This window comes from Orcinus orca, chromosome 4 (assembly GCF_937001465.1).
Source record: "Orcinus orca chromosome 4, mOrcOrc1.1, whole genome shotgun sequence".
Classification (NCBI taxonomy): Eukaryota; Metazoa; Chordata; class Mammalia; order Artiodactyla; family Delphinidae; genus Orcinus; species Orcinus orca.
This window is the reverse complement of record NC_064562.1, coordinates 14,816,733-14,843,189: the sequence shown is the minus strand read 5'-3', so window position 1 is coordinate 14,843,189 and position 26,457 is coordinate 14,816,733. Positions and strand designations below refer to the sequence as shown.

Below are 26,457 nucleotides of genomic sequence, written 5' to 3'. Positions count from 1 at the left end.
TAGGCAAATCTATAAAGACAGAAATTAGTGGTTGTCTAGGACTGGGGGAGGGAAATGGAGAGTGACTGCTAATAGGTACAAGGTTTCTTTCTGGAATGATTAAGATGTTCTAAAATTAGATTATGGTGATGGTTGCACAACTTTGTAAATATGCTAAAACCCAATAAATTATACACTTTAAATAGGTGATCTTTACGGCATGTAAATTGTATCTCAATAAGCTGTTAAACTGATGATCAACACAAAATAAAAATCCAGTCTTTTCACTTTATTTGAAAATCTGAATTATTCGATAAAAACAGGCTGTCATTGATTTCACATGGTCATATCTTACCGAAGCTAAGGAGCAGCTACCCCTCTTAGAAAGGGTATGTGCCAATGTCCACCACTTCAGAGTTACCTGCCAAGCCCACACAGATACCGTACCTCCTATGCCTCAGCTTGGGGAAGGGGAACTGTCGGGCAGGTGGGTGGTGGTGATGATAAATACAAAGGCGAAAAAACTATGCACCTATAATTAAATGATTCCCCGAAGATCATTCAATTACTAAGTGGCAGAGCTAGGGATAAACTATTTACTAACCTTCAGAGATTTATTCTCTATCTAAAACCTAATGGAATGGTGAGTTTTTATTTGCTCTTATAATAAGACATAGATACCTATAACAGTCCAACTACAGCCACTTATTTTGTTTCTATAGTTCAATCAATCTTTCTCGGCAAGGGTGCTATTGGCAGCCAATTCTTCTGTTATGCAGGACTGTCCTCAGTATTGTAGGGTGTTTAGCATCCCTGGTCACATGCACTAAATGTGAACAGCAACTCCTTGTTATTTCGGGGGGAAAACAAGAAAAAAAGCCTCCTGACATTTCTGAGTTTCTAGTGAGAGATGGGGGGAGGAAGGTTGTCCCCATTTTAGAACTATTCAAACACAAAAAACTTCACAACCTATGTGAGACACAGAGAAGCCCAGATTGTACTATTTATAGGTGAATAAACCTCACTTACTATAAGACTCAACAAGTAAATCTCTGGCATTTGCCTTTATTAAATATTAAAGTTAATAATTATCTTCAAACATAAGATATCTTTAGAAAAATGACTATCCACTAAATACAGCACTGGATATAGGAGACATTTTAATCATCAATACAACTATAATAACCAATTACTATAAAGGGGTATAACCTTAAGTAAATCACTGTCACTTCTCTGTGGAAAAAGTTCCTTCAAGGTCTGAAGTTTAGCATCTTTAAGGTCTTCCAATTCCGAAAGGTCTTCCAATTCTGAAATATCATTATTATTTCTACCTGCCATGGTAGGAAGGCCTTGGGACTCTTCATCTTCAGATGGCTCAGAACTAAAAATATTTTCAGAGGGAAAAAAACAGTGTTTTAATGTATTACTAAGGTGATTTCATTATAATTGTATATATGTGTATATATAAAATACAGTATATTTGCAGTTCTTTTCAATAATAAATGCAATCTATACCTGTCAAAGATTAAAATGACTTTTTTCATTTCAGTACAGTTGTGCATATAAATCTACATCCCCAAAGTCAGCACCCTTTGAACATATCTCAAATTATCTGGGCTGGAATAGAAAAGAACAGCAAAAACCTGCACTTATTTTGTTAAGATCCATACTCATCCATTGCACACCCACTTTCTCTTTCCTACTTTTTCACCTGTACCCTGAATAAAAGATGAGTGCTGTCATGTTGCTCCTGAGAAATTCTGAAGCATACACTAGTACAAAGATAAAAGAATTTTCATATCCTAGCTAGGTGATCAGAATCTAAGTGTTAAAATCGGAATGGCCCCATTCAATATCAGACTGTCTACCAGGAACAAAACACTTCTTCCGCAGACAGGGAGCACTTATTTTATATAAGGCTTCACGCAACAACAACTAACTTAACCTCATTACATTTCACTTCATATGTTTATCCTATATAAAAGACATTGTGAGCCAAATTTCACTCGTGTATTTCCAAACAAAAAAAAATCTCATTTTGAAATTTTGATTTTCTACCACAGTAAGCATTCTGAAGATCAAAAAGCATAACAAATGGGCAGAAGTTATAGAAATCAAAGAAAGAAATATAGTTAAGTATATTCCTAGCGCCAGAGAATGCAGACTTTGCTATGCAGCTAATTCTATTCTTGGACAGTCTCTTAGACACATATCCAGGACGTGTATTTTAATAACTTCTCTATACTTTTTCATGTTAGTTCAGCTGTACCTGTTAGGGCACCGGTTATGCCTAAGAATCCCCTGAAAACATATCAAAACAGATTGTGAAGGATGAGGAATATGTATTTTAACAAGATTCTAGGCTGACTTCTTGAACCTTGCTCTGAAAAACCGTTCTAAAGTAACAAGGTAAAATAAATCTCTTCTTTTAACACTCTGTCTGGCCTTCAATATTTGAAGACAATTACATGTATCTCCCTTTCCATTACACCCAGACTTTTCATTCCTTATGTACTCATCTCCATAAATTTTCACTCTGCCTCACTACATTCACGCTCCCTAACTGATTCTGTGTCTTAGTTCACTGAGAACATGGAAGCTTTCAGGTTTGAATCCTTTTCCATTCCTGTACTGGATAAGCACTTTAAAGGTCCTTGCTCTTCTGACCATCACAACCTTAACTAAGTGATCAGATTCATCATCATTCCATGGGACAAACTTAGGTGCCCTTGATGTAGTAAGTCTTCATGTTGATAATGAATCTTATCATGCCTTGGACTTAATGCCCAATTTACAGGAAATACAAATAACAGAGGAATAAATTCAATACCATCATGAAGAAACAATCAGAAAAGTCTATTTTGTCTAAAAGACTTGACCTCTTCAGTAAGTTAAAATCCTTAAAAAAGAGGAGAGGAGGGGAGTGGACTATTTTAAGATCAAAAGATAGTTAAGAGTCATGACATCCAAATGCAGTAAATGTACCTTATTTGGGTTCTGTTTTGAAAAACTAGCTACAAAACACATGGAATCTGAATATAAACTGGGAATTAGATGATGTAGAGACTGTTCACTGATAATAGTACTTGTTTTTTGGAAGTGGGATGTACAGCAAGTATTAAGGGAAGAAATCTTTAATTTACTTCAAGATACTTCAGCTAATAATAATAATTAATGAAATAATGAAACAAGGGAAAACATTAAAAATTGTTAAAGGTAGGTGGTATATATAAGTGTTCATTAGCTATTATTTTATCTTCTTATGTGACTGAAGCTTTAAAAGTAAAAGAAAAAAATCTACAAGAACAAGAATGACCATTTTGCGTTCTTTTATCCGGTCTCAGATCAAGTTACTCCCTTCTGCTGAAGTCCCTTCTCAGTGCTAAGGGATTCATTCTAGCCCTTTCTACTTCCTACAGGGCCCTCTTAACTGCCTACCATCTTCTCTCCTGAATCTTTTCTCTCCTTAAGCTCTTCCTCCCAAGCCTGCAGTGCATTCAAGACTGCATTTCATTCAGTGTGCCAGGGGTTCTAGGCACTGTGGACACAGCAGTGAAAGAAGCAGACTCTCCTCTCCTTCACAAATTTTATAAGGCTGATTTTCTATTTCAGCGTTTCCTATATCGTTCTCAACTTACTGGCTTATATCTTCTGCCCCATCACTTTGGTGAAACTGTCCTAAGGGCAATAATACCCTCTAAAATGTCAAACGTGATTTAAAAACACAAACCAGAACACCCCGAACCTTTCACTGGTTGTCTTCTCCTCTGTGTTCCCATCACTGTTGCTTTTTGAAAAGGCAGCCCTACCCTAACCCTCACCCCAGGGGCTCTGCAGCATCATTACTTCTGATTTTCCTTTGACCTCTTAGCCTGTCCTTAATCTCTGTAGAAGGCTTTCTTACTTTTTTCACCTCCCTGAACTGCCAGTATCACCTAGGATTCTGTCTTCAGCTCCTCTTATCTATTAATGCTTCCTGAGAGATTGCAGCAATTGCCAGAGTTCCTAGCATCTATATCAGTGGTTCTCAAAAGGGGGGCAATTCTGCCCCCAGAGGACATGTGGCAATGTCTAGAGACATTTTTGATTGTCTTGACTAGAGAGGTGCTACTTGGCATCTAGCCAGTAGAGATCAGGGATTCTGCTAAACATCCTACAACGTACAGGACAGCCCCTCACAACAAAGAACTACCTAGTCCAAAACGTCAACAATGTCAAGGTTAAGAAATCCTGATAACCAAAAAGGCCCATGCATGGGTACTGACTGTAACTGTGGAACATGCACACAATGCAGTACTATGGAGTTGTGAAACAGAATACAGATTTTTATGAGCTGACATGATTTCCAGGATATATATACTGCTAAGTTAATAAAATAGAGAATAAATGTACATATATATCTATACATACACAATACAAGACACAGTGCTATCTTCTGTGTAGGAAACAAGAAGAAAAGATAAACGAAAGAAAAACAAATTATGACTAGAAACTAAACAAACTGGTTAGTTCTGAGGTAGGAGGAGGAAAGGGTCAGAAGGAGAAGGACAGAAAGTTAATACTTCTCTAAGCACACTGTACATGGAGTTTTAATTTTTGGCACTATGTTAATATTTTAAATATTTGAAAGTAAAATTTTTAAAACGAGGGACAAGGGAAAAACCCTAAAAGGAATACAAACAGAAATTAATGAACTGAACTACATTTCAAGTGAATAACAATGAAAAATTTAAATAAGTAAGCCAAGTACTGTAACCATATACCCTCATCTAAAGACAAAATAAAACTTATAAACAAATATTAAACTCATAGTGAGCTTAATGGTCAAGAAGCATGATTATAGCAATTCTGAAACTATTTTATGTACACTGAGTGATTGAACAAATTAGCAAATATAATGATATTGGTGGAAGCAGAGTTCTCACTGTCAGAGAAAGAAATATAGAGAAGAGGCAAGGAGGAGCCTTGTATTAGTAGATTAGAATGAAATATATTATTATAAACTCATGATTTAAAAAACAAACAAACAACATTCTCTGGTTCTCTTATATCCTAGCCCATTCTTGCTAAAAGGGCAATGACATAATCCCCTGCTTCACCCAATAGCAAAGGAAGGACACAACCAGTACACAGATTTCCAAATTCCATTCCTTTAAAAAGGAACCAGTGCTACTTGGAGAAATGGTTAATTCTAATTTCAGGCTTGGAGTAGGGAAAACACTAGTCTGCAACATCTTGCGCCAGAAGGGAAAGGCTCAAAAAATGATAGGAACCTCTCAAATCCAGAGTCTGTGTAAAGGGGCCCTCACCTGCCAAAACTGAGCAATTTCAGCATCAAAATGAGTAATAATAGTAATAGATTATAATCAGTTGAGCAAAAACGCACCTATAATTCCATTTTTGTATTTACTGTGCTAAATAAATATATGAATAAATAAGGAGAAAAGGGAAAACTATCTATAGTAGAATAGCAAGTATAAATTCTAGAATGCTAGTTAGAATACCACATTTCACAACTACCAATGTAATAACGGATTCAGGCAAGAATCATCAACAGATGCTACAACTATTGAAGGGAAGTCTGCTAAGGAAGAGGATCCTTACCCAGTCTTAAAGTATCTCATCAGAGATTACTTAATCATTAAAAATGGGAAAATGGTTAACTTTATAGGAGAAACCTGGCAGGCTTCTGAGTGGTTAAGTTCACTTCACCAATAATGAGACAAACTGGTTATCAGTGTGCCTCCTAACATAACACACTGAGGAGGACACAAAATCATTGATGTAACTCCTATCACTTAACCTAAATTTAATCATGAAGAAACAACAGGGATGCAGAAATTGAGAGACATCCTAAAAAACCTGGCTTGTTACCTTCAAAGGCCAATTATCATGAGAATCAAAAAGGCTGAGAAACTTTCAGATTAGACGAGACTAAAGACGCATGAAAAACTAAACCCAATGTATGATGCTGGAAAAAACTTTACTATAAAGTACTACTCAAAATATGATCCATGGACTGACTGCTAGTCCTCGAAATCAAACTGTTTGTTATCTATCCATGACAAGATAAAGAACTTAAAACAGAAGGAAAAACACATTGCTTAGTTCAGTTTTTTTTTTTTTTTTTCTTTTCATTACAAGACTTTCTTGGTGAAGGAATGAGTACATTAATTTACATTCTAGGGCACATTCCTTACTGATAAACCAGTACTCTGAGTAGCACTACTATAAAGAACATTATTGGGATAACTGGTAAAAATTTAAATACGGACTATATATTAGATGATATTACTGCACCAACGTTAATCAGTATTTGTGAATTTGAAATGCTACTTTTGGAGGGAATTCCCCGGCGGTCCAGTGGTTAGGACTCAGAGCTTTCACTCATGGGGCTCAGCTTCGATCCCTGGTTGGGGAACTAAGATCCTGCAAGCCACGAGGTGTGGCCAAAAAAAAATTAAAAAAAAAAATTAAAAAAAAAAATTAAAAAAAAAAAAAAAAAGAAATGCTACTCTTGTTATGTAAGAGAATGACCTTGTTCTTAGGAGATAAACGTGAAATTATTAGAGGCAAAGGTTTCAGTAATAATTCTAATTATTATTTTATGAAGAAGGTGACAAGCAAACGTGGGGAAATGTTAACAATGGGTGAATCTTAATCTTTTTAAAAGGATGTGGAAATTGATTATTCTTGCAACTTTTCCGTAAGTTTAAATTTTTTTCAAAATAAAAAGTAAAATTTGAAGTGCTAATATAATATCAATTTTCCTTAGGATTTACCACACAGGATCATCACTATTTTTTATTTCATAGTGAAATTCAGGATAAAGGCATGTTCATCAGGGCTTATATACACAAAGAAGTTCATTTTAAGAGGAAATCCTCATCTTGGGAGTGGACAGTGTTAAGCTCTTGCACCTCTGCCACACTTTCTTCACTTAGCTTCTGATCACACAACCTTCTGACTTTTTTCTTACCTCAATGACTGCTCCTTCTTAAGAGTCTTCTGTAAGTTTCTTCTCATCTCCTGTTCCTAGAATCTAGAGTTCGCCTGGCCTAAGTCCTTCAACTAAGAGATCTTCTGTTTTCCAGCTACACTAGTGTCTCTTACTGATTTCATCTAATCATGTACCTCTTAATATCAAGTATCCTGATAACTCGTAAATTCAGATGTGGAACCTTGACCTCTCTCCAGAACCCGAATGTCACAACTCCAACTGCCTACCTGACAAGCCCACTTCAGATGCCTAAGAGTCTCCTCAATCACAGCACGTCCGAGACTGAGCTGCTGGTCTTTCCTGCGAAAGGCGCTCCCCCACTGCACCCAAGGCAGCATTCCTCATCCCAGTTAGGGTTGGCTCCATCCTTCCAGTTGCTCAGGTCAGATATCTTAGGGTCATCCTTGACTCCCGTCTCTCCCATTCCATTTGAAATCCATCAATAAATCCTCTCTGCTCTACCTTCAGAGTATATTTAGAATCTAACCACTTATTATTCACTCCTATACCTACCAGCATGGTTTAAGCTTCCACCATCTTTTGCCTTGGTTATTACAACAGTATTCACACTTCTACTACGACTCCCCTACAGCCTTAAAAACTTTTAAACATATAGATCAGATCATTTTACTCCTCTGCTCAATATGTTCCTTTAGCTTCCCATCTCGTTCAGAATAAAAGCCAAACAGCCTATGGGCTTAACATGATAAAGCTCTTTCCCTATCCCACTCCGCACCTTGTGACCTTAGGTCCTTCACTTCGCATCATTAGCCACCACTACCCCCAGCCCCGGCCCCGCCGCCCACTTTCCTCAAAAACAACAGGCAAAATACTACTTCAGGGTCATTAAACAGGCTACTCCCAATGCCCCTCCCACCATATCCACATGGCTCCCTTTTTTAGCTCCTTCACGTCTTTGCTCAAGCATCATCTTCTTAATGAAGCCTTTTCCAACCATGCGCTTTAGAAACCATGCCCTTAGCCCGGCCCCAAACCCTGTATTTCCCTTCCTGTTTGCCCATCATATGTATTATTTGACCTACTGCATTTTTAATTTATTTACTGTTTTTCTATCTAACATACAAAGCTCCGTGCTAGCTCAATGAATGTGTCCCAAAAATGTTAAAATGATTTGACTCTAGGATTCAAGAACAAATCAGAAAGCAGTTACAGGTGACTGAAGGTACTTGTGAAAATAATTATCTATGGAGAATGAAAAACTTAAATATTTGCTCTCACTGAACTTTTTATTGAAAATCAGAACCATGGGAGTTCCCTGGTGGTCCAGTACTTAGGACTTGGTGCTTTTACTGCCGTGGCCTGGTGGCCTGGGTTCACTCCCTGGTTGGGGAACTAAGATCCCACAGCGCATGGCCCAGCCGGAAAAAAAAAAAAATCAGTTATCCAGAGTCTCTCTCTCTTTCTCACTCACACACACGCGCGCGCACACACACACACACACGCACGCACATCTCTCTATATCTCTTAAGTTAGGGAAAAATGATGAAGATGCGGTCAGGAAAAGGCAAAAAAGGGGGGAAGTCATCAAAAATTTTCAGTTTAAGTAACTTTTTCTCAAAAAAAGTCTTATACATGCAAATATAATGAATCCATTAAGTTGCTTACACTATAATCACCGTGTCTTTGCTGAATTTTTTCTCTTGAACTGTACTGGAGCAATCTGGGGAAACAACATCTTCACTATCTGAAGACAAATCAATATATTGAATTCCTCTTTGATTCTTGAAATATGATATACTTGCTTTTCTTTCATTTTCTGGGGTTTCTGGAACACTAGAATCTTCTGCAAAAGAGAAAAAGCAGAAAGGGATTTTGAATAACTTGAAAATAAAGCAAATTTGTTTTTGATAATTACAAATCATGTGCTAAAAATCTTTAGCTTCATTCACTGTTTCCATCCTAAAACCAAAAATTCCTCCCAAGTTTTAAAGAAAACATTAATAGTCAACCAGGGCTGGCATTAAATGATTTTCCAATTCACAGGTTACTTACTAGCAAGAACTTAGTGGACACTGCAAAACAGGTTTGTATTTTATATTTTAACCCTTTTCTCTCTGTGCTTTTGCTTCCTAGTACCCAGTTCTTGCCTAAGAGAACAAGGACACTAGAGCCCAAACAACTGGAATTTCAATCCCATCTCTCAGCTAAGTTACTTAATCTAAGTCTCTGCATCCTCAGATGTAAAACAGAGATGCCAATAATCACAGGGCTAATGTGCACATAAAATCAGAAGATATGTATTAAGCACTTAGTTCAGTAATGGGCACACAGCCAGTATTCAACAAACATTAGCTCTTACACAAATGTTAGTGTTATGGACAAAATTATGTCCCCTCCAAAATTCCTATGTTGAAGTTTCAACTCCCAGTACCTCAGAATGTAATGTATTTGGAGATAGGTCCTTCATAGAGGTGACTAACTTAAAAAAGGTAGTTAGGTTAGTGACCTAATCCAAAAGGACTGATGTCCTTATAAGAGACACCAAGGATGTGTGTGCATGGAGGAAAGGTGATGTGAGCACACAGCGAGAAGGTGGCCACCTGCAGCCCAAGAAGAAAGGCCTTACAAGAAACTGAACCAGCCAACACTTTCATCTTGGACTTCTAACTTCCAGATATGGCAGAAAATAAACGTCTGCTGGTTAAGCCACCCAGTCTGTGGTATTTTGTTACGGCAGCCCTCACAAACTAATGAAGTTGGCATCACCCGTCTATGCAAAACAAATTAGTATTCTATTGAGGTCTCCTCTCTTCAAAGGGCTGAGTTCTAAAATTATTCTCCATTATACACTTGAGGAGAGATCAGATTTAAGAAATTCATATTAAAGTAAAAGTAGTCAGTGTCTTGGTTTAGTGAATACCATCACCCCTCAGTATCTGTGAGGTTTGGGGGGACTGGTTCCAGGACTTCCCTGCTCCCCACACCAAAACTGAGGGATGCTCAAGTCCCCCCCAAAACTCTTGGCCTCGATCCCATTAACAGTCATGAAATGATAGCCATCATTATCATAAGGCTCCTGAGTCATATTTGTAAATAACATTAACCAAGGCCTATATAACCAATCGCCTGGAGTGAACTAAAAAATACTTTACTTCCTGCAATGAAGTCCTAGCAACATTACTGAAAAGCAAATCACAAAATTGTTCCAAAAGAACAATTTTATAAATGTTGAGTGTGCCCTGAGTGAAAAACTCTGCTCTGGAACAAATCACAGCTATGTTAACTGTCATATGTATGAAGACATTTACAAGTTCTGATAATTATGTAAAGTAATAAAATTATAGTCCAATTCCTGTAAAATAAGTATAAAGGTACTGGGGACACTGCTTTTACATAGTATTCCTGATATGTCACAAATCACACATAAAACTAAGAATTTAGATCTTTACTGTATCAAAACTTTGACCTAAACTTAATGCATATCATTTTAACAGTTTAACAAAAGTGTCCTGTTTTCTTATACTTGAAAAGGGCTTTCGCAAAACGATTTGGATTGTCCACTTTTCTTTAAAAAGCTTCTTTACTCAAGGACTTCCCTGGTGGCACAGTGGTTAAGAATCTGCCTGCCAATGCAGGGGACACGCGTTCGATCCCTGGTCCAGGAAGATCCTACCTGTCGTGGAGCAACTAAATCTGTGCGCCACAACTACTGACCCTGCACTCTAGAGCCCGCGAGCCACAACTACTGAAGCCCAGGCACCCTAGAGCCCGCGAGCCACAACTACTGAAGCCCAGGCACCCTAGAGCCCGCGTGCTGCAACTACTGAGCCTGCATGCCTCAACTACTGATCCCATGTGCTGCAACTACTGAAGCCCATGTGCCCTAGAGCCTGTGCTCCGCAACTAGAGAGGCCACTGCAATGAGAAGCCCACGCACCGCAGTGAAGAGTAGATCCCGCTCGCCGCAACTAGAGAAAGCCCACGCACGGCAACGAAGACCCAATGCAGCCAAAAAAAAAGCTTTTCAAACTGGCCATTTAAATGTATTACTGCATGGTGGGGGGTGTCTAAAAATTCTATTAATGAGTACTAGGAGAACTAGAGTTTCTTGAACTTTATATATTCATCTTATTAAAAACTACTGCTTCATCAAGAACATTCTTAAGTGAAACTAGTATTTAAAAATTTTAAGGATACAATGACAGTTTGGAATCTTGGCCTTGATTCATGCTAGGGCACTAGCAGTTTTTACCTACCATTGTTTTTGCACCATCAGTGCAAATACCAACATAGTGAAAAAGGCAAGTGATGTCTTAATATTATTATGAAATAGTTTTGACCTTATGGACACCCTTTTGGGTCTTACGGACCTCAAAGGTTTGAGGACTAAAGGGAAACAGTAAGAGCTTATCTATATAAAATATCAATTTACCAATATAGTCAATAATCTGGAATTAGAACAGTGCTGAAATGCTTAGATTTGTTTGTTTGGACTATTTTTGGAAGTAAACAGCAGCGAAAATATCTAATAGCCAATGGTCAAAAAGATATTCCTGATGCAATGATGCTTTCTGACCCAAAGCAAACAAGCACTTTAAGCAGCACCACAAAGGAGACAGGAAGGAAGCAAAAAAGAAAAATATAGAAATGAAGGGAAGAACAGTGACAAGTAGAAACAATTATAAAGACATGGGCTACTACATAATTCTGACTTTGCTGAATGCCTTCTGTATTGAAGGCACTGTGCCTGGACGTGGGGGGTACTGAAGGAAAAAAAAGGCCAGTCACAGTTGCACTTGCCCTAAAGAAACTAATAATAGGAGCCAAGTAGCCATGTACATAAGTAGCAATGTTGTGAGTCGTAATTTGTGCCATGCGAGAGGAATAAACAAAACGCTAAAGGAACATGAGGGAAAACAGCTATCCTTTCAAATAAAAATAATAAAAAATCCTATGTTTTAGAGACAGTAGATGATATTTTCTCTACCAAAGGCAATGGGAACCTACATTATTACCATATGCAAGAAGATTCCAAGGTTCCAGGGGGTAATTCCAAATGAAATTCCCCATTAGTGGTATGCATGAGAAGACAATTTTTTTTTTTTTTTTTTTGCGGTATGCGGGCCTCTCCCGTTGCGGAGCACAGGCCCCGGACGCACAGCGGCCAAGGCTCACGGGCCCAGCCGCTTTGTGGCATGTGGGATCTTCCCGGACCGGGGCACGAACCCGTGTCCCCTGCATCAGCAGGTGGACTCTCAACCACTGCACCACCAGGGAAGCCCAAGAAGACAATTTTATACCCTGAACGTTTCCAGTATACTTTTACCCATTCTCATATCTAAGTCTACCATGAAACAAAATGAGGATTTAAAACTGCTACTGATTCTACCTTTCTAAGCGGTCCAAGATCAAGAACCACTCAAAAAACAAACAAAAAAATCACTACTGGGAGATTATGAAAGGTCATCTATAAATAAAGGTGATCTCCCAAAGCAGAATGAAAACACTTAAACCTTTATATCTGGGACTTTCCTGGTGGCATAGTGGTTAAGACTCCGCACTCCCAATGCAGGGGGCCCGGGTTCGATCCCTGCCCAAGGAACTAGATCCCACATGCATGCCACAACTAGAAGTTCACATTCCACAACTAAGGAGCCCGTGAGCCGCAACTAAGGAGCCTGCCTGCTGCAACTAAGGAGCTGGTGAAACACAACTAAGGAGACTGCAAGCCACAACTAAGAGACCCAGTGCATCCAGAAAGAAAGAAAGACACCTAGTTCTCAAAAACACACACACACAAAAAAACCTTTATATCCGTCCTGCAGACTTATGTAAGTGTGCCATTTTTGATATTCTAATTGTATATTGCTCTACATGGTTCAATTCTCTAACATGGCAACTGACTTTCAAGGCAGTTCTTTTAAATACCTAGTAAAGCACATCATATATTTGCCTCTTTGAAAGGTTAATTACCAAAATAATAGATTATAAAATCTTGACTGTTTTAATTTGAATGCCATAGTAGATAGGGAAAGACCTTTAGCATCTCAGATAAGTCAAACTACCTCTGATGAAAGCTCTTGAAAAAGACCAAGTATACACTGAATACAAGATTGAAGGGTAGTTTCTAATACACTACTCTAACATAAAATGAGAAAGAAGAAACATTTCAGGTTTAGGCCAAAAGATAAAGATAAAAAGAAAAAATGTAAAGGAAGGAAAGTCATGCTATTAATAATGTCAAAGTGTTAAACCTGAAAGGTACTTTTTAATAACAGAATTTATATCTACAATAAAAATATGACTGGCATATGTACAACTGCATTCTAATAATGAAATGCATAAACAATGCAGGATACATAAAGCAGAAAGTCAATAGAGACAAATATGAGGCTTTAACTCTCTTGTCTAAACTCTTAATAGAGAAGAGAGCACAAAAATAATTAAGATACAGAAAGGTGTTTTTCAAACATTTTTGATTGGAACCCACTGTAAGAGACCCATTGTAGATTATGACCCTAAACACATCGATTGCTAGACAGACATATATAACTGAAACAAAGGTCTCAGAGGCTTTATTGTAAGCGATACTTTGATAATTTTCTATTTATTCTACTCCATTAAAAAAAGTTATATGCATTTAGTTAGGATATAAGAAACTGACTTTATGACATGTTTGTGATCCAGTTTGAAAAAAATGATACAAATAATAAAACATTATCTGACATATAATTAAATCTACAGTTAGATTATATCTCTTTTCAAGTACACTTGAACTTTTACAGAAATTGTGTAGTAGGCCAAAAAGAAAATCTCAGTAAATTCATCAAAGAAATACTACAGACCACATTCTCCTGTCACAAAAAGTGAAAACTGGAAGTAAATGTTAGTAAGAACATTGAAGCAAAATTTCAGTCACTTGGAAATTCAAAAAACAAAAGAAAAAACAAAGAAACCACCTCTTTAAACTTTAAGGTTAAACTTTCTTCAACATTTTATTGAAGAAAAAACAACAACAACAAAAAGAAAAAACAACAAAAACATACCAAAATCTACAATACAGGCATACCTTTTTTTACTGCACTTTGCAGATATTGTGCGTTTTACAAACTGAAGGTTGGTGGCAACCCTGTGTTGAGCAAGTTTACTGACACCATTTTGGTAGTAATTCTTGCAGTGTTTCAAACTTTTTCATTATTGTGATATTTGCTATGGTGATGTGTGGTCAATGATCTTTGATGTTACTACTGTAATTGTTTTGGGTGCCCACACAGCGCCCATATGAAATGGCAAACTTAACTGATAAACGTTATGTGTGTTTTGACTGCTCCACCAATCTGCCACTTCCTTCATCACTCTCCCTCTCTTCTAGCCTCCCTACTCCTTTTTTAAAAAAAATTTATTTATTTGGCTGCGCTGGGTCTTGGTTGTGGCACGCAGGATCTTCCTTGTGGCATGCGGGATCTTTAGTTGCGGCATGCGGGATCTAGTTCCCTGACCAGGGATCAAACCCGGGTCCCCTGCATTGGGAGAGTGGAGTCTTAACCACTGGACCACCAGGGAAGTCCCCAGCATCCCTATTCCTTAAGAAACAACAATAAATTAGGCCAATTAATAACCCTCCAATGGTCTCTAAGTATTCAACTGAAAGGAAAAGTTGCACATCCCTCTCTTTCAAAAGCTAGAAATGATTAAGGTTAGTAAGAAGGCATGTCGAAAGCCAAGACAGGCCAAAAGCTAGGCCTCTTGCACCAGTTAGCCAAGTTGTGAATGCAAAGGAAAAGTTGTTGAAGGAAATTAAAAGTGCTACTCCAGTGAACACACAAATAAGAAGCCAAACAGCCTTTTGCTTATTATATGGAGAAAGTTTTAGTGGCCTGGATAAAAGATTAAACCAGCCACAGCATTCCCTTAAGTCAAAGCCTAATCCAGAGCAAGGCCCCAACTTTTCCATTCTATGAAGGCTGAGAGAGGTGAGGAAGCTGCAGAAAAAAAGTTTGAAGCTAGCAGAGGTTTGTTCGTAAGGTTGAAGAAGCTGTCTCCATAACATAAAAGTGCATGATGAAGCAGCAAGTGTTGATGTAGAGGCTGCAGCAAGATACCCAGAAGATCTAAGATAATTAATGAAGGTGGCTACACTAAAGAAGAGGTTTTCAATGTAAGCCAAACAGCCTTCTAATGGAAGAAGATGCCATCCAGGACTTCCATAGCTAGAGAGGAGAAGTCAATGCCTGGCTTAAAGGACAAGTTGACTCTCCTGTTAAGGGCTAATGCAGCTGGTAACTTTAAGTTGAAGCCAATGCTAATTTACCATTCTGAAAATCCTAGGGCCCTTAAGAATTATGCTAAATCTACTCTGCCTGTGCTCTATAAATGGAAAAAAGTCTGGATGACAGTACATCTGTTTATAACACCAAATACTGAATATATTAAACCCACTGTTGAGACCTACTGCTCGGAAAAAGATTCCTTTCAAAATATGACTGCTCATTGACAATGCACCCGGTCACTTAAGAGCTCTGATAGAGATGTACAATGAGATTAATGTTTTCATGCCTGCTAACACAATATCCATTCTGCAGCCCATGGATCAAGGACTTTTGACTTAAAAGTCCTATTATTTAAGAAATATTTTCCAAAAGGCTACAGCTGCCATCAATAGCAATTCCTGTGATGGATCTGGGCAAAGTCAATTGAAAACCTTTTGGAAAGGAGTCACCATTCTAGATGCCATTAAGAACAGTTGTGATTCATGAGAAGAGGTCAAAATATCAACATAACAGGAGGCTGGAAGAAGTTGATTCCAACCCTCATGGATGACTTCAGTGGAAGAATGAACTGCAGATATGGTAGAAACAACAGAGAACTAGAATTAGAAGTGGTGCCTTGGGACTTCCCTGGCAGTCCAGTGGTTAAGACTGAGCTTCTACTGCAGGGGGCTCGGGTTTGATCCCTGGTTGGGGAAATAATATCCCAATACTGCATGCAGAGCAGCCCCCCCAAAAAAAAGAAAGAAAGAAAGAAAAACAAATTCAGGAGAAGTGGCCCCTGAAGATGTGACTGAATTGCTGCAATCTCATGATAGAACTTTAATGGAGAAGTTGCTTCTTATGGATGAACAAAGGAAGGAGTTTCTTGAGATGAAATCTACTCCTGGTGAAGATGCTGTGAAGACTGTTGACATAACAACCAAGTATTTAGAATACTACATAAACTTAGTTGATAAAGCAGTGACAGGGTTTGGAAGGATTGACTCCAGTTTTGAAAGAAGTTCTGCTGTAGGTAAAATGTTATCAAACAGCACTGCACGCTATAGAGAAATCATTTGTGAAAGAATCAACTGATGCGGCAAACGTCACTGTGGTCCTATTTTAAGAAGCTGCCATGGCCACCCCAGGCCTCAGCAACCACCACCCTGAGCAGCCAGCAGCCCTTAACATTGAGGCAAGACCCTCCCCCAGCAAAGACATTACAACTCACCAAAGGCTCAGATGATGGTTAAAAATTTTTAGCAATGAAGTGCTTCTTAATTAAGGTACGTACATTGTTTAAGACAATGCTACTGCACACTTAAAAGACTATAGTATAGTATAAATGTAACTTTTATATGCACTGGGAAACCAAAAAATTCATGTGACTTGCTTTACTGTGATACTTTATCGTGGTGGTCTGGAACCAAACCCGCAGTATCTCTGAGGTATGCCTATAATGATGACATTTCAAATATAAGAAAAAGGATTCGTCAATAAATGGTTCTGGGATAAGTGACTAGTAAATGATAAATAATGAACAAAGGAGAAAACGGTATCACCTTTTCTTTAGCCCTTATAACAAACTCCAGATGAAAGTTAAGGTTTAAAAAAATTAAAAAAAACAACTCATATCCATCAGTTTGGCTACAAAAAACCCCCCAAAAAACAAAACAAAAAAACAGAAAATAACAAGTGTTGGCAAAGATATGGAGAGAAACTGGACCCCTTGTGCACTGTTAGTGGGAATGTAAAATGGTGCAGCTACTGTGGAAAATATATGGTGGTTTCCTGTATGATCTAGCAATTCCATTTCTGGATGTATACCCAAAAGAACTGAAAGCGGGGTCTGGAAGAGATATTTGTATACTCATTTTCACAGCAGCATTATTCACAATAGCCCCAAAGTGAAAGCAACCCAAGTGTCATCCACAAATGAATAATAAAATGTAGGTATATATACAATGAAATATTCTTCAGCCTTAAAAAGTGAGGAAATTCTGATACACGTTACAATGTGGATGAATCTTGAAGACATTAGGGAAAATGAAATTAAGGCAGTAACAAAAGACAAATCCTGTATGATTCCACTTTTATAATGTACCTAGAGTAGTCAAGTACATAGAGACAGAAGATATAAGGGTGATTGCTGGGGGTAAGAAGGAATTGTTTAAGGGGTAAAGAGTTTCAGTTTTGTTTAAGATGAATTGTTAATTGTTTAAGATGAAAAGAGTTCCAAAGATTGGGTGTACAACAATGTGAATGTACTTAACCCTCTTTGACCTGTACACTTAAAACTAGTTATTGCATATTTTACGTATGTACATTTTACTACAATTAAGAAGAAAATTAACACAGATGTGATAGAAGAAAATATGGATGAATATATTTATAATGTGGTGGTAGGGAATGGCTTTCTTTTACCAAATCTTTTACCAGGTCAGATCAGGACCTAAAACCTGTAAGCCTTGAAAAAGATGAACAACCTGACCATATAAAAATGTAAAACTTCTCTGTCACAAACAACAAACAGAATTAAAAGAATAAAATTTAAAAACTTATAAATCATTTATTAGAAAATGAGAAAAAGGAACACAGAAAAAGTTCAAATTGCTAATAACATTTATGAAAACATACTTAACCTTAAAAATAAAGAATAAAAATAATGCAATTTAATTGCTTATTAGCCCTTTAAAAATTAAAAATGTTTGCAATATTTTAGCCTGGTATGAAAAAGCAGACAACTGAAAACCAAGCTGTAGTGTGGTGCAAATTGGTAAAACTTCTGTGTAGGGTGATTTGGCAATTACTAAAATATTACTCATATTCCCTCTAATTTGACAATTCCATTTCCCAGAATTCTTCCACAGATTGTACACAGGCAAAAATATCTATTCAAAAGGATGGTCACTACAGTATTCTTTTAACAACAAAAAGAAGAAGAAATAAACCAAAACAACCGATGTCTATAAACAGGAAACTACATGAATTATAATACATCTGTGTATAATAAGATACACTGTGGTCACTAAAAAAAATTGAAGTACAGCATATTTTATATGAACTGACATGGAGAGTATAAAAAATCTACTTTTTAGTTAATAGTGAGTTGCATTACAATATGTATGTACATAATACTATTTTATCTAAAAAAAAAAGCTAGAATATATACAGGCAGGAAAAAAATACAAAAGAATACCAACACTAAACGAGGATTACAGAAGAGTCTCTCTTCATTACATACTGTTGTAATCATTTAATTTTTTTATATAACATTTTATTTTGAAGAAAATAGCCAAGCATGGAAAGTAAAAAGGTAGAGAAGGAAAACACAAACAAAAAATGTACATTTAAAATGTACTTAAGACATTTAGACTCACTGTACTTTCTATTAGAACAACTGAGCACTAACCCTTTTACCAATTACTGCTTTTCAACTAACACTAATAGACATTAAGAAACCAAAATTTCTATCCAAAGATATAATGATGATTCACATCTTGGCCACACACACTTAAAAAGGACTAAGGAATACCTGATGGTTACAGATCATAAGGCTAAAATGGTATATTCAGCTTCATTCAAAGGATCTTATCCATTTTACTGCTTGCAAGGACTTCAGAGAACATCTAGACAAAGGAAGTGAAATCCAAAAACAATAATGTCTTAATCAAGATCATACCATCCGTAAGTGGCAGAGCATTGCTCTCTGGAAATCTTTTCTGATAATAGGTATAATTAAAATTTTTTCTCTCACTTATTAACAATGGTTACTTTCTACATGACAACCATATCTAAAGAGCAACCACTTTAGAAGACTGAATATATTTTATCAAGAAATTCTTCAAGCATATACTGAAACTTTCCTCCAACCCAAGCCCATAATACCCTATGAACCCATCTATTTTTCTCTTTCACTCCCCCTCGCCTGGATAAAATGTGTCTTTATTCCAAGTTAAATAGTCCAGCTGTGTGCGCACTCCCATCCCCTTGATGCCTGTCTTCAGATACCTCCCCTCCCTCATCCTTTTCCTCTCCCCTAGCTTCTTCCCCTTGGATGCTCAATTTTCAACATTCCTCAAACATCTTTTCTTGACATTGCTTCCCCATCCAGCTGTTTCTCTCTTTCCCATCTTGGAAGAGTAGTCTTCACTCCTTCAGCTTTCTACCGAAACTGCTAAAGGTCAACAGGAACTTTAATTTCCAAGGAAAGTGGTCTCTGATCAGATCCAACTTGACCTCTCTGCAACATTTGATACTGTTCACTATACACCACCCTGGAAACTCTCCTATCTTTAACTTCCAGGGCATTATCATTTTCTATGACTGTTCTAGTCATCCTTTATATCTTTCATTGGTTTCCCTTCCTCTGTCCATCATTAAATATTGATGCTTCTTACCATATATCTTGCTTAGGACATTTTTTGGTAACTACCACAAGGATGACTCCAAAGTTGATTTCTCAGGTTCCCACCACTCTCTGAGCTCCAAATTCCAATGTCCAACCCTCTACTAGACCTTGCTACTGAAATATAAGAGGTAACTCAAATTCAACATGCTTTGGTGTCTTCCTCCTAATCCTACTGCCTAATTCAGTTGACAGTGCCCATCATTCAGCTGTCCAAGCAAGGAACCTGTGAGTTACCTTTAAATCTTCCACATTTAACTGATCATCAAATACCATCAAATAAATACCATATAAAACTTCCCTAAACTGCCTCCTTTGTCATCCCCACTGTCATTTCCCTACATTTAGGCTTCAATTATGGCAACATCTTCATTAATGTTTTTCCCATACTGAAATGCTCTATATTGTGTACCAAATAAAGTCCATCCTCCCTGGCACAGCATATATAGGCCCCTCCCAACCCAGCAGTTTTTGTTTCTAAATCTTTTCAGCTTCATCTATACTGCCCTACACCTCCTCTTCCCTAGATAACCTCACCTATTCCATTTACATACTACACTCCAAGGCAACATATATTTCCATCCCTAGTTCACTGAATAAGCAACGAGTCATTGCTTAGGGTCCACTCAAAGTCATCTCTCTATGACTTTTCCTGATCCTCTACAGAAAGAAGGGATAATTTAATCACTGTGAATCAGACTGTGGTTCTACACTGCTTAATATCTTCCCTTATTATGAGTTACCACATTGTGGTAACTTGAGGATTATGCTTAGCTCAACTTTTTATTCTTTACGAATAAAACATAGTAGGTTCTCTCCTCTCACACTCATTTGTCATTGCTTTATTCTCTCCAAACCTGCTATGCTCCCAGAAAAGTCAAATAAAAAAAGAGAAATAAAGTGTAATTAATAACCATTGATAATTCTGGGCACTGTGAGAGTAAAATAGACCTAGGCAGGGGGAGGTGACCACACGTTAAGTGTATGCCCTCATATCTAAAGGTTGGATTAAGGGAGCCTGGCCTATATCAAAAGTAGTTTCAAGTATCCATGACTAAAGAATGACTGATGGCTACGGCACTGTTTCAAGACCATAAAGAGGAGGAGGAATATTTTTAAAATGTGTACAAAGGACTAATACCACCTAATCGTCATCCAAAACTCCTTTTTTCAACACATATTTACTGAGGGCCTACTATACACCAGTCAGTCACTGTTCTGAGCAATGGGGATGGATAGATGAACAAGGTCTTTGCTCTTACAGATCTTATATTCTAATAAGGGAGACACGTATACATAATGCATTGTATATAGAAAAATACAGTACAGTTAAAGGGGGTAGGGGGGTGGTTGCTACTTCAGAGAGAGTGGTCAAGAAAAGACCTTCTAAAAAAGGGTAACACTTCACTAGGCCCTAATGGAACAAAGCAGAGTCACAAGCAGATATCAACAGAAAGCGTCTTGGAGGCAGATGGAAGAGCAAATGGGAAGAAGGAACGACTGAATGGGGTTTGGCATATTCAAGGAACAGTGTATCTGTGGCACAGTAACTGAAGGAGAGGGGTAGGAAATTAAATCTTAACTCATATTATGTAAAGTAATAGGATTAACTGAAAAAGAGTGATTACAGGTACTTTTAACCATATACAATTTCTGTCCTATAAGCTGACTTAGACCCTAAAACTATTTTAAATAAACAAATATAGCATCATCCCACAAAATAACAGAATAAGTTACTAGTTGATGATAAAGAAAGTAAGGTCAATATTCATATCCCACTGACAATTTCCCAATGTCCATATCCAGTCTGATCTTAAATCCAACTTCAGTGTCTTGACCTCCGCACAGGCCCAATGCGCAATTCTGCATCTCCCTCCCCCATGCTAAGTTAAGCTGCGTTTGGTCTACTGCTAAATTGAGGGCAGGACCTTTGATTCTCATTTGAATTTTTAAAGGCATGACCAACGTCTTACAGTGGGTACTTCATACCTATTCTAATGTACAGAACTACCTTTTTTCCCTCCATCACTCAGACTAAAATTCTTAACATGCATTTTTATCTCACTCCTACACAACGACCTAATTGTAAAATCTTGCCCTTTCTTACTGTGATCTCTCATACCTCGTTCTTCTCTATCTGTACTGCCATCATTAAGTTTGGACTATGAGAGCTTCCTAAATGATTTCTCTCTCTTTAAACTCTACCCTTTAACAATACATAGTACTCATGACTGCTAGGCTGATTGTTTTTACCAAACAAGATTCTTTCATCATTTTGCCCTTCTATTCTTGCATGGATCTACAATGTAAAGTCTCAACTTTGCCTTAGTTTTCAAGATTCTCAAAAATCCACAGGATCACTTAAAATAATCTTTTCCAAAAGCAAAGCTCTCTATTCCTAGTAGGATGAACCCTCACCATTCCTGAAAAAAACCTGACTTCCATATTTCCAAGTGTCATCAAGACTGACCATACGATTTCTAAAGACAATCTCAATTTTAAGAGTAATTTACGTATGAAAAGTCCCAATAAAGAAAGATGGAGTGAAGTCTCCTTAGGAAAAAAAGAGGAAAGCAGAAAAACACCTTCTGATTAGAAAAAGGATTTACAATTTTCACATTACTAATATTGATAAATAACTAAAACATTTCATTGAATTCCAGTTTATAGAGTGCTTTTATTTTAGAGGTGAAAAAATTGTGGATCTCAGATAATCTAAGTGACTTGTCCAATGTCCCATTTAACTAAAACGAGAAGCAGAGGCTTCCAAGGACTCAAAATCCCATGCCTACACCCTGGCCTTCCCTGCCCTCTCTAGCTACACAAGAAACAGATTAAAATATTTACTGTTAAAATATTAAAGTACCTGGATGTTTAGATATTAACCACAGCACGTTATGCAAACCAAATATCTGTTCAAAGAATGCACACAGGGATGTCACTCCAGTGCTTAAATCCTCCAGTGGTTTGAAATCAGGTAAGCTCAAAACTCTTCAGATAAACAAAGCCTTTCAAAATTTGACTTCTAATTACACCAAAGTATTTTAAAATATTCCTCTAATGATAACTTGTAGGGACTCTGCCCTCACTGCTATATTTAAGTAGAAGAGTAGCAAACAAAATGGGGATATCAAAGATGAAGACATATATTACCAATTTTGAAATTTAAAAGCTGCTTGTGAAATACTGAGTTTTGCACTAAAAAAAGGTATTACTGAATTAAACATTAAAATATAACTTGGAATTAGACTGCTTGGATTTGAGCTCTGGTTCTACGAACTTGCTAACAATTTAACCTCCCTGGGGCTCATTTCTGCAAAATGTGATAATAATATCTTATAAGCTTGTTGTACAAATTAAATGAGAGGATGTGAAGCACTCACCGCTATGCCTAAAACACGGTAAAAGATCATATATATTCTAATCACTAACTGTTCGAAGAACACAGATTAAGATGGGAATGCTAATTTCTGACTCCTCAAATCCTACTGTTCCGTAACAATTAACTGAAGAGGTTAAAAATGGTTCATTCACAATGAAGAATACCAATTATTCATTTGCACTTTGGAGAGCTCCAGGAAGTCAGGTGGTTGGCAAAATTTGTACGTCATCTGCTCTTCATTTGCTCATAGAGGCTGTGTTCAGGCACCCTGAATAAAGTCTAACTCAGAGCAGATGATCAATATTTTTTGGAGAAATACTGGAATGAATGTAAACGTCTGGCAATAACATCCTCAAAGTCTATCATAGGACTGACTCACCTAGTTCTTCCTCCCTTAGCTACCACTCTGACCTAAATTCTGATTTTAGCTTCCATCATTGGGCCATAATCTAAGAACTCCCATAAAAGCGGAACAACTATGGAAGGATAATCAGTTGTAGGTACATGGTGCCTTTGGCAGTCCCAAAGCTGTATGTAAAAGGGCATGGTGAAGGACAATGCATCAGTATTTATGACATCAAGCACAAAAATTAGAAGCTCTTCTGCCTTCTTAAAAAACAAAAAAGAAAACCCAAAAAAACAAACAAACGAAAAAACCTCTCTATCTCTTGATGCTGAATCAATTTGCAACACTGTAACTCACCTGTTTTTTCAGTTATATCTGAATCAGGGGTGCCTGCCCTGCTAACTTCCCCTTCAGCATTCTCCTCTTCAGCACTAAGAGAAATTGGTGAAGAAGGGCCAGGCAGGGAGGGTTGAGGGGTTGCTTCGGGCGCTTCCTCAATCTTATTCCTTTTCTCAAAGCGAAAACGGTCCAGGTTGAAAAGATTCATATTGGTAGAAACCACCACCTCGTGGGGATGGGAGCTTTAAATGAACTATCTGCAGGGAGAAAATAAAAAGAGAAAAAAGAGGCCATGAAATCAATATAAAATACAAAGCCACAGCAGTTCATTCCGAAGGCAATTAAGAGCCCGCAAACATGCCGGTGGCTCAGGATGACTATCATGGCAGCGCCTCATTGTTAGGCCACAACAATCAGGTGGACAGTGGTATCCTTTTAAAATTTTCCATTGCTCTTTTCACTCCCCTTCGTTTCCCACCCCCCCACCCCGCCCCTCCTTCCTCGAACCACACGCTGACCCTCGTGCAACCTCCTCTTACCCCAGCACGCGCAGGCACGTTCCCCACGCTAACCCCCTGCGGGCGGCGCGCCCGCCCACAGTGAGAGGCTCCCTGCACTACGATGCTCCCTGCCTCGAAAAAGGACGTGCCAGGGCCCGTGCCTCGACACTGCGGGGACACAAAGGGGCCAAAGGAGGGGAGCGGCGGAGGCCGTGCTGGCGGGCACCCGCCCGGAAGTTGACGCGGCGCGATCCCAGCTGAGAGGAAGCTGATAGGATCAAGAAAACACAGGGAAGGTTCAGAAGTGGGGAGTGTTCTGCGGCACCTCTTTTAACGCTCGCTCGCTCGGTGTCACTCTTCCCTTGGTACTTACGGTCTTGCAGCCTCGGTGCCCTGTAACAAAGGTTGAAAAGCGAAAATAATTCCTGGCGTGGAGCGACGGTAGCCGGGCCGGGACCTTCTAAAACGGAACAGAGAAGCCTAATGAGCGCGTAGTGATGACGCAACACGCAGCCTAGGCTTTTCTCTTCCTCGGCGACTTGTAAGTGGAAAATGTCTAGGCGCGCGCTGTTGTCATGGTAGCCAATACCCGCCTCTTTGCCCTGGGAGCTTGCTTGCGGCCTGTTTCTTCAGGTTAGCCAGAAAGTTGTTAAATAAAACAATAATAAATAGCACAATGACAATATATAGCCTAATAATAATATTTAATATAATATATGATATATTATAATCTATAATATTTACATAATATGTCGACAGTATAACACCATTGTTCTAAAGCCTTTACGTATAATCTCAAGAAGGCTGTTTTTATAAAATAAGGAAACTGAGGCCTGCAGATGTTAAGTAGTTAATTTGGTAAAGAGGAAAACCCAGGTATGTTGAGCTTCAAAGCGTATGAACTGCCTTCGCACTGTTGGCTCGATTGTTCCTAGAGTGGAATATGACAATTAATTCCGATATCTTAATGGAAATATTACGTTAAGAATATTTCCTCCCTTTGTTCTAACATTAAGCAGGCAATTTTCTGAGTCGTAATTTGATCCACTGGTTGGCATTTACCTTGAAGAAGAATTACTACAAGTCATTATTCTGACAAATACATTGGTCACTGTAAACTCAAATTAGCACTCTGTTTATAAATCAGTGTTTTGAATTGCAGAACACGAACCCACAATTTTATCACATGTGGGCACGCTTATAAAATTAAATGTATAGGCCCATAAAATTCAGGGTCAACGACTGAACAATTGGGATTTCCATTGTACCTATCTTTAATATCCCATGAAATGCCCTAGATTTATGCATGCATGTTAAATTATGTGATCAAAGGTTACATCAACTTATAAATAGTAAAGTATTTTTGGTGTTGAAAAATATTTGCTTTAAGATCTACTCCCTTAGCCACTTTCAAATATGCAATACAGTATGATTAACTGTAGTCACCATGCTGTACGTGTAATAGAAAAATAGGACTATTTGCTTTATATTCAGAAAGATCTAGCATTGAAAATGGATTCCATTAGCTGAATGACTTTGAGCAAATTGTATATAACATCTCTAAGTCTCACTTTCCCCATCTTTTAATTGTGGTTGATGATACTGTTGACCTCTTAGGGCAATTTTCTGCAGCAGTCCTAACTCCTTGACATTTTGTAGAGCTGGGACAAGAGTGGAAATGGAGACCCACATACCATATATCTAAATATTGAAACATTATAAATACAAGAGCTAACAAAATGTAAAATTATAATATGTTCGTTCTATCATCCTATTTTGAAAATGACCTGGAAAGCAAGGCTGAATTTAGAATTCCTGTGTGTAAGAATGTGGGAGATTCAAAGAGCATTGGTTGGCACATGTATCCTGCCTTCCCTGTGTCACCTCCTCCCACTTAGTTTGATACCATTGGAGGCCTTGTGTTCGTGCATATGGACACCCACCTCAAATGTCCAAGTCTGACCCTGCCTAGGGTTGGCATATTTTTTTTTATTTTTATTTTTTTTATTTTTTTTATTTTTTTGGGTTACGCGGGCCTCTCACTGTTGTGGCCTCTCCCATTGCGGAGCACAGGCTCCAGACGCACAGGCTCAGCGGACATGGCTCACGGGCCCAGCCGCTCCGCGGCATGTGGGATCCTCCCGGACCGGGGCACGAACCCGTGTCCCCTGCATCGGCAGGCGGACTCTCAACCATTGCGCCACCAGGGAGGACCCCGGGTTGGCATATTTTTAAAAATGTATGCTGTGTTAAATTTGAATTTTAGATAAACAACGAATACTTTTTTAGTATA

The 26,457-nt window shown here is 38.1% G+C and overlaps 1 protein-coding gene and 1 long non-coding RNA gene across 7 annotated transcripts in view; one reads left to right on the top strand and one right to left on the bottom strand.

The window, feature by feature from the left end:
- The window catches only part of SMARCAD1 (SWI/SNF-related, matrix-associated actin-dependent regulator of chromatin, subfamily a, containing DEAD/H box 1), a 72,790-nt gene extending 48,126 nt beyond the window's left edge, over positions 1-24,664 (bottom strand). For 2 of the 6 annotated variants that reach the window (XR_004475282.2, XM_033400357.2), the window contains exons 1-4: positions 24,204-24,341; positions 23,683-23,921; positions 8,606-8,783; positions 1,189-1,360 (exon numbers count right to left, since the gene is read on the bottom strand). Coding sequence is in view for 5 of the 6 variants with exons in the window: in XM_033400357.2 (XP_033256248.1) it covers positions 1,189-1,360; positions 8,606-8,783; positions 23,683-23,872 (540 nt within the window). In the remaining variant the exon portion in view is untranslated. Of the gene's footprint in view, positions 1-1,188; positions 1,361-8,605; positions 8,784-23,678; positions 23,922-24,203; positions 24,410-24,537 lie in introns of those variants that run through there. The other 4 variants (XM_033400358.1, XM_033400359.2, XM_004276977.3 and 1 more) reach the window with 4 other exon arrangements.
- Positions 24,468-26,457, top strand: part of LOC117195556 (uncharacterized) — a 179,922-nt gene continuing 177,932 nt past the window's right edge. The window contains exon 1 of the long non-coding RNA XR_004475283.2: positions 24,468-24,705. This is a non-coding gene — a long non-coding RNA (uncharacterized LOC117195556). The remainder of the gene's footprint in view (positions 24,706-26,457) is intronic.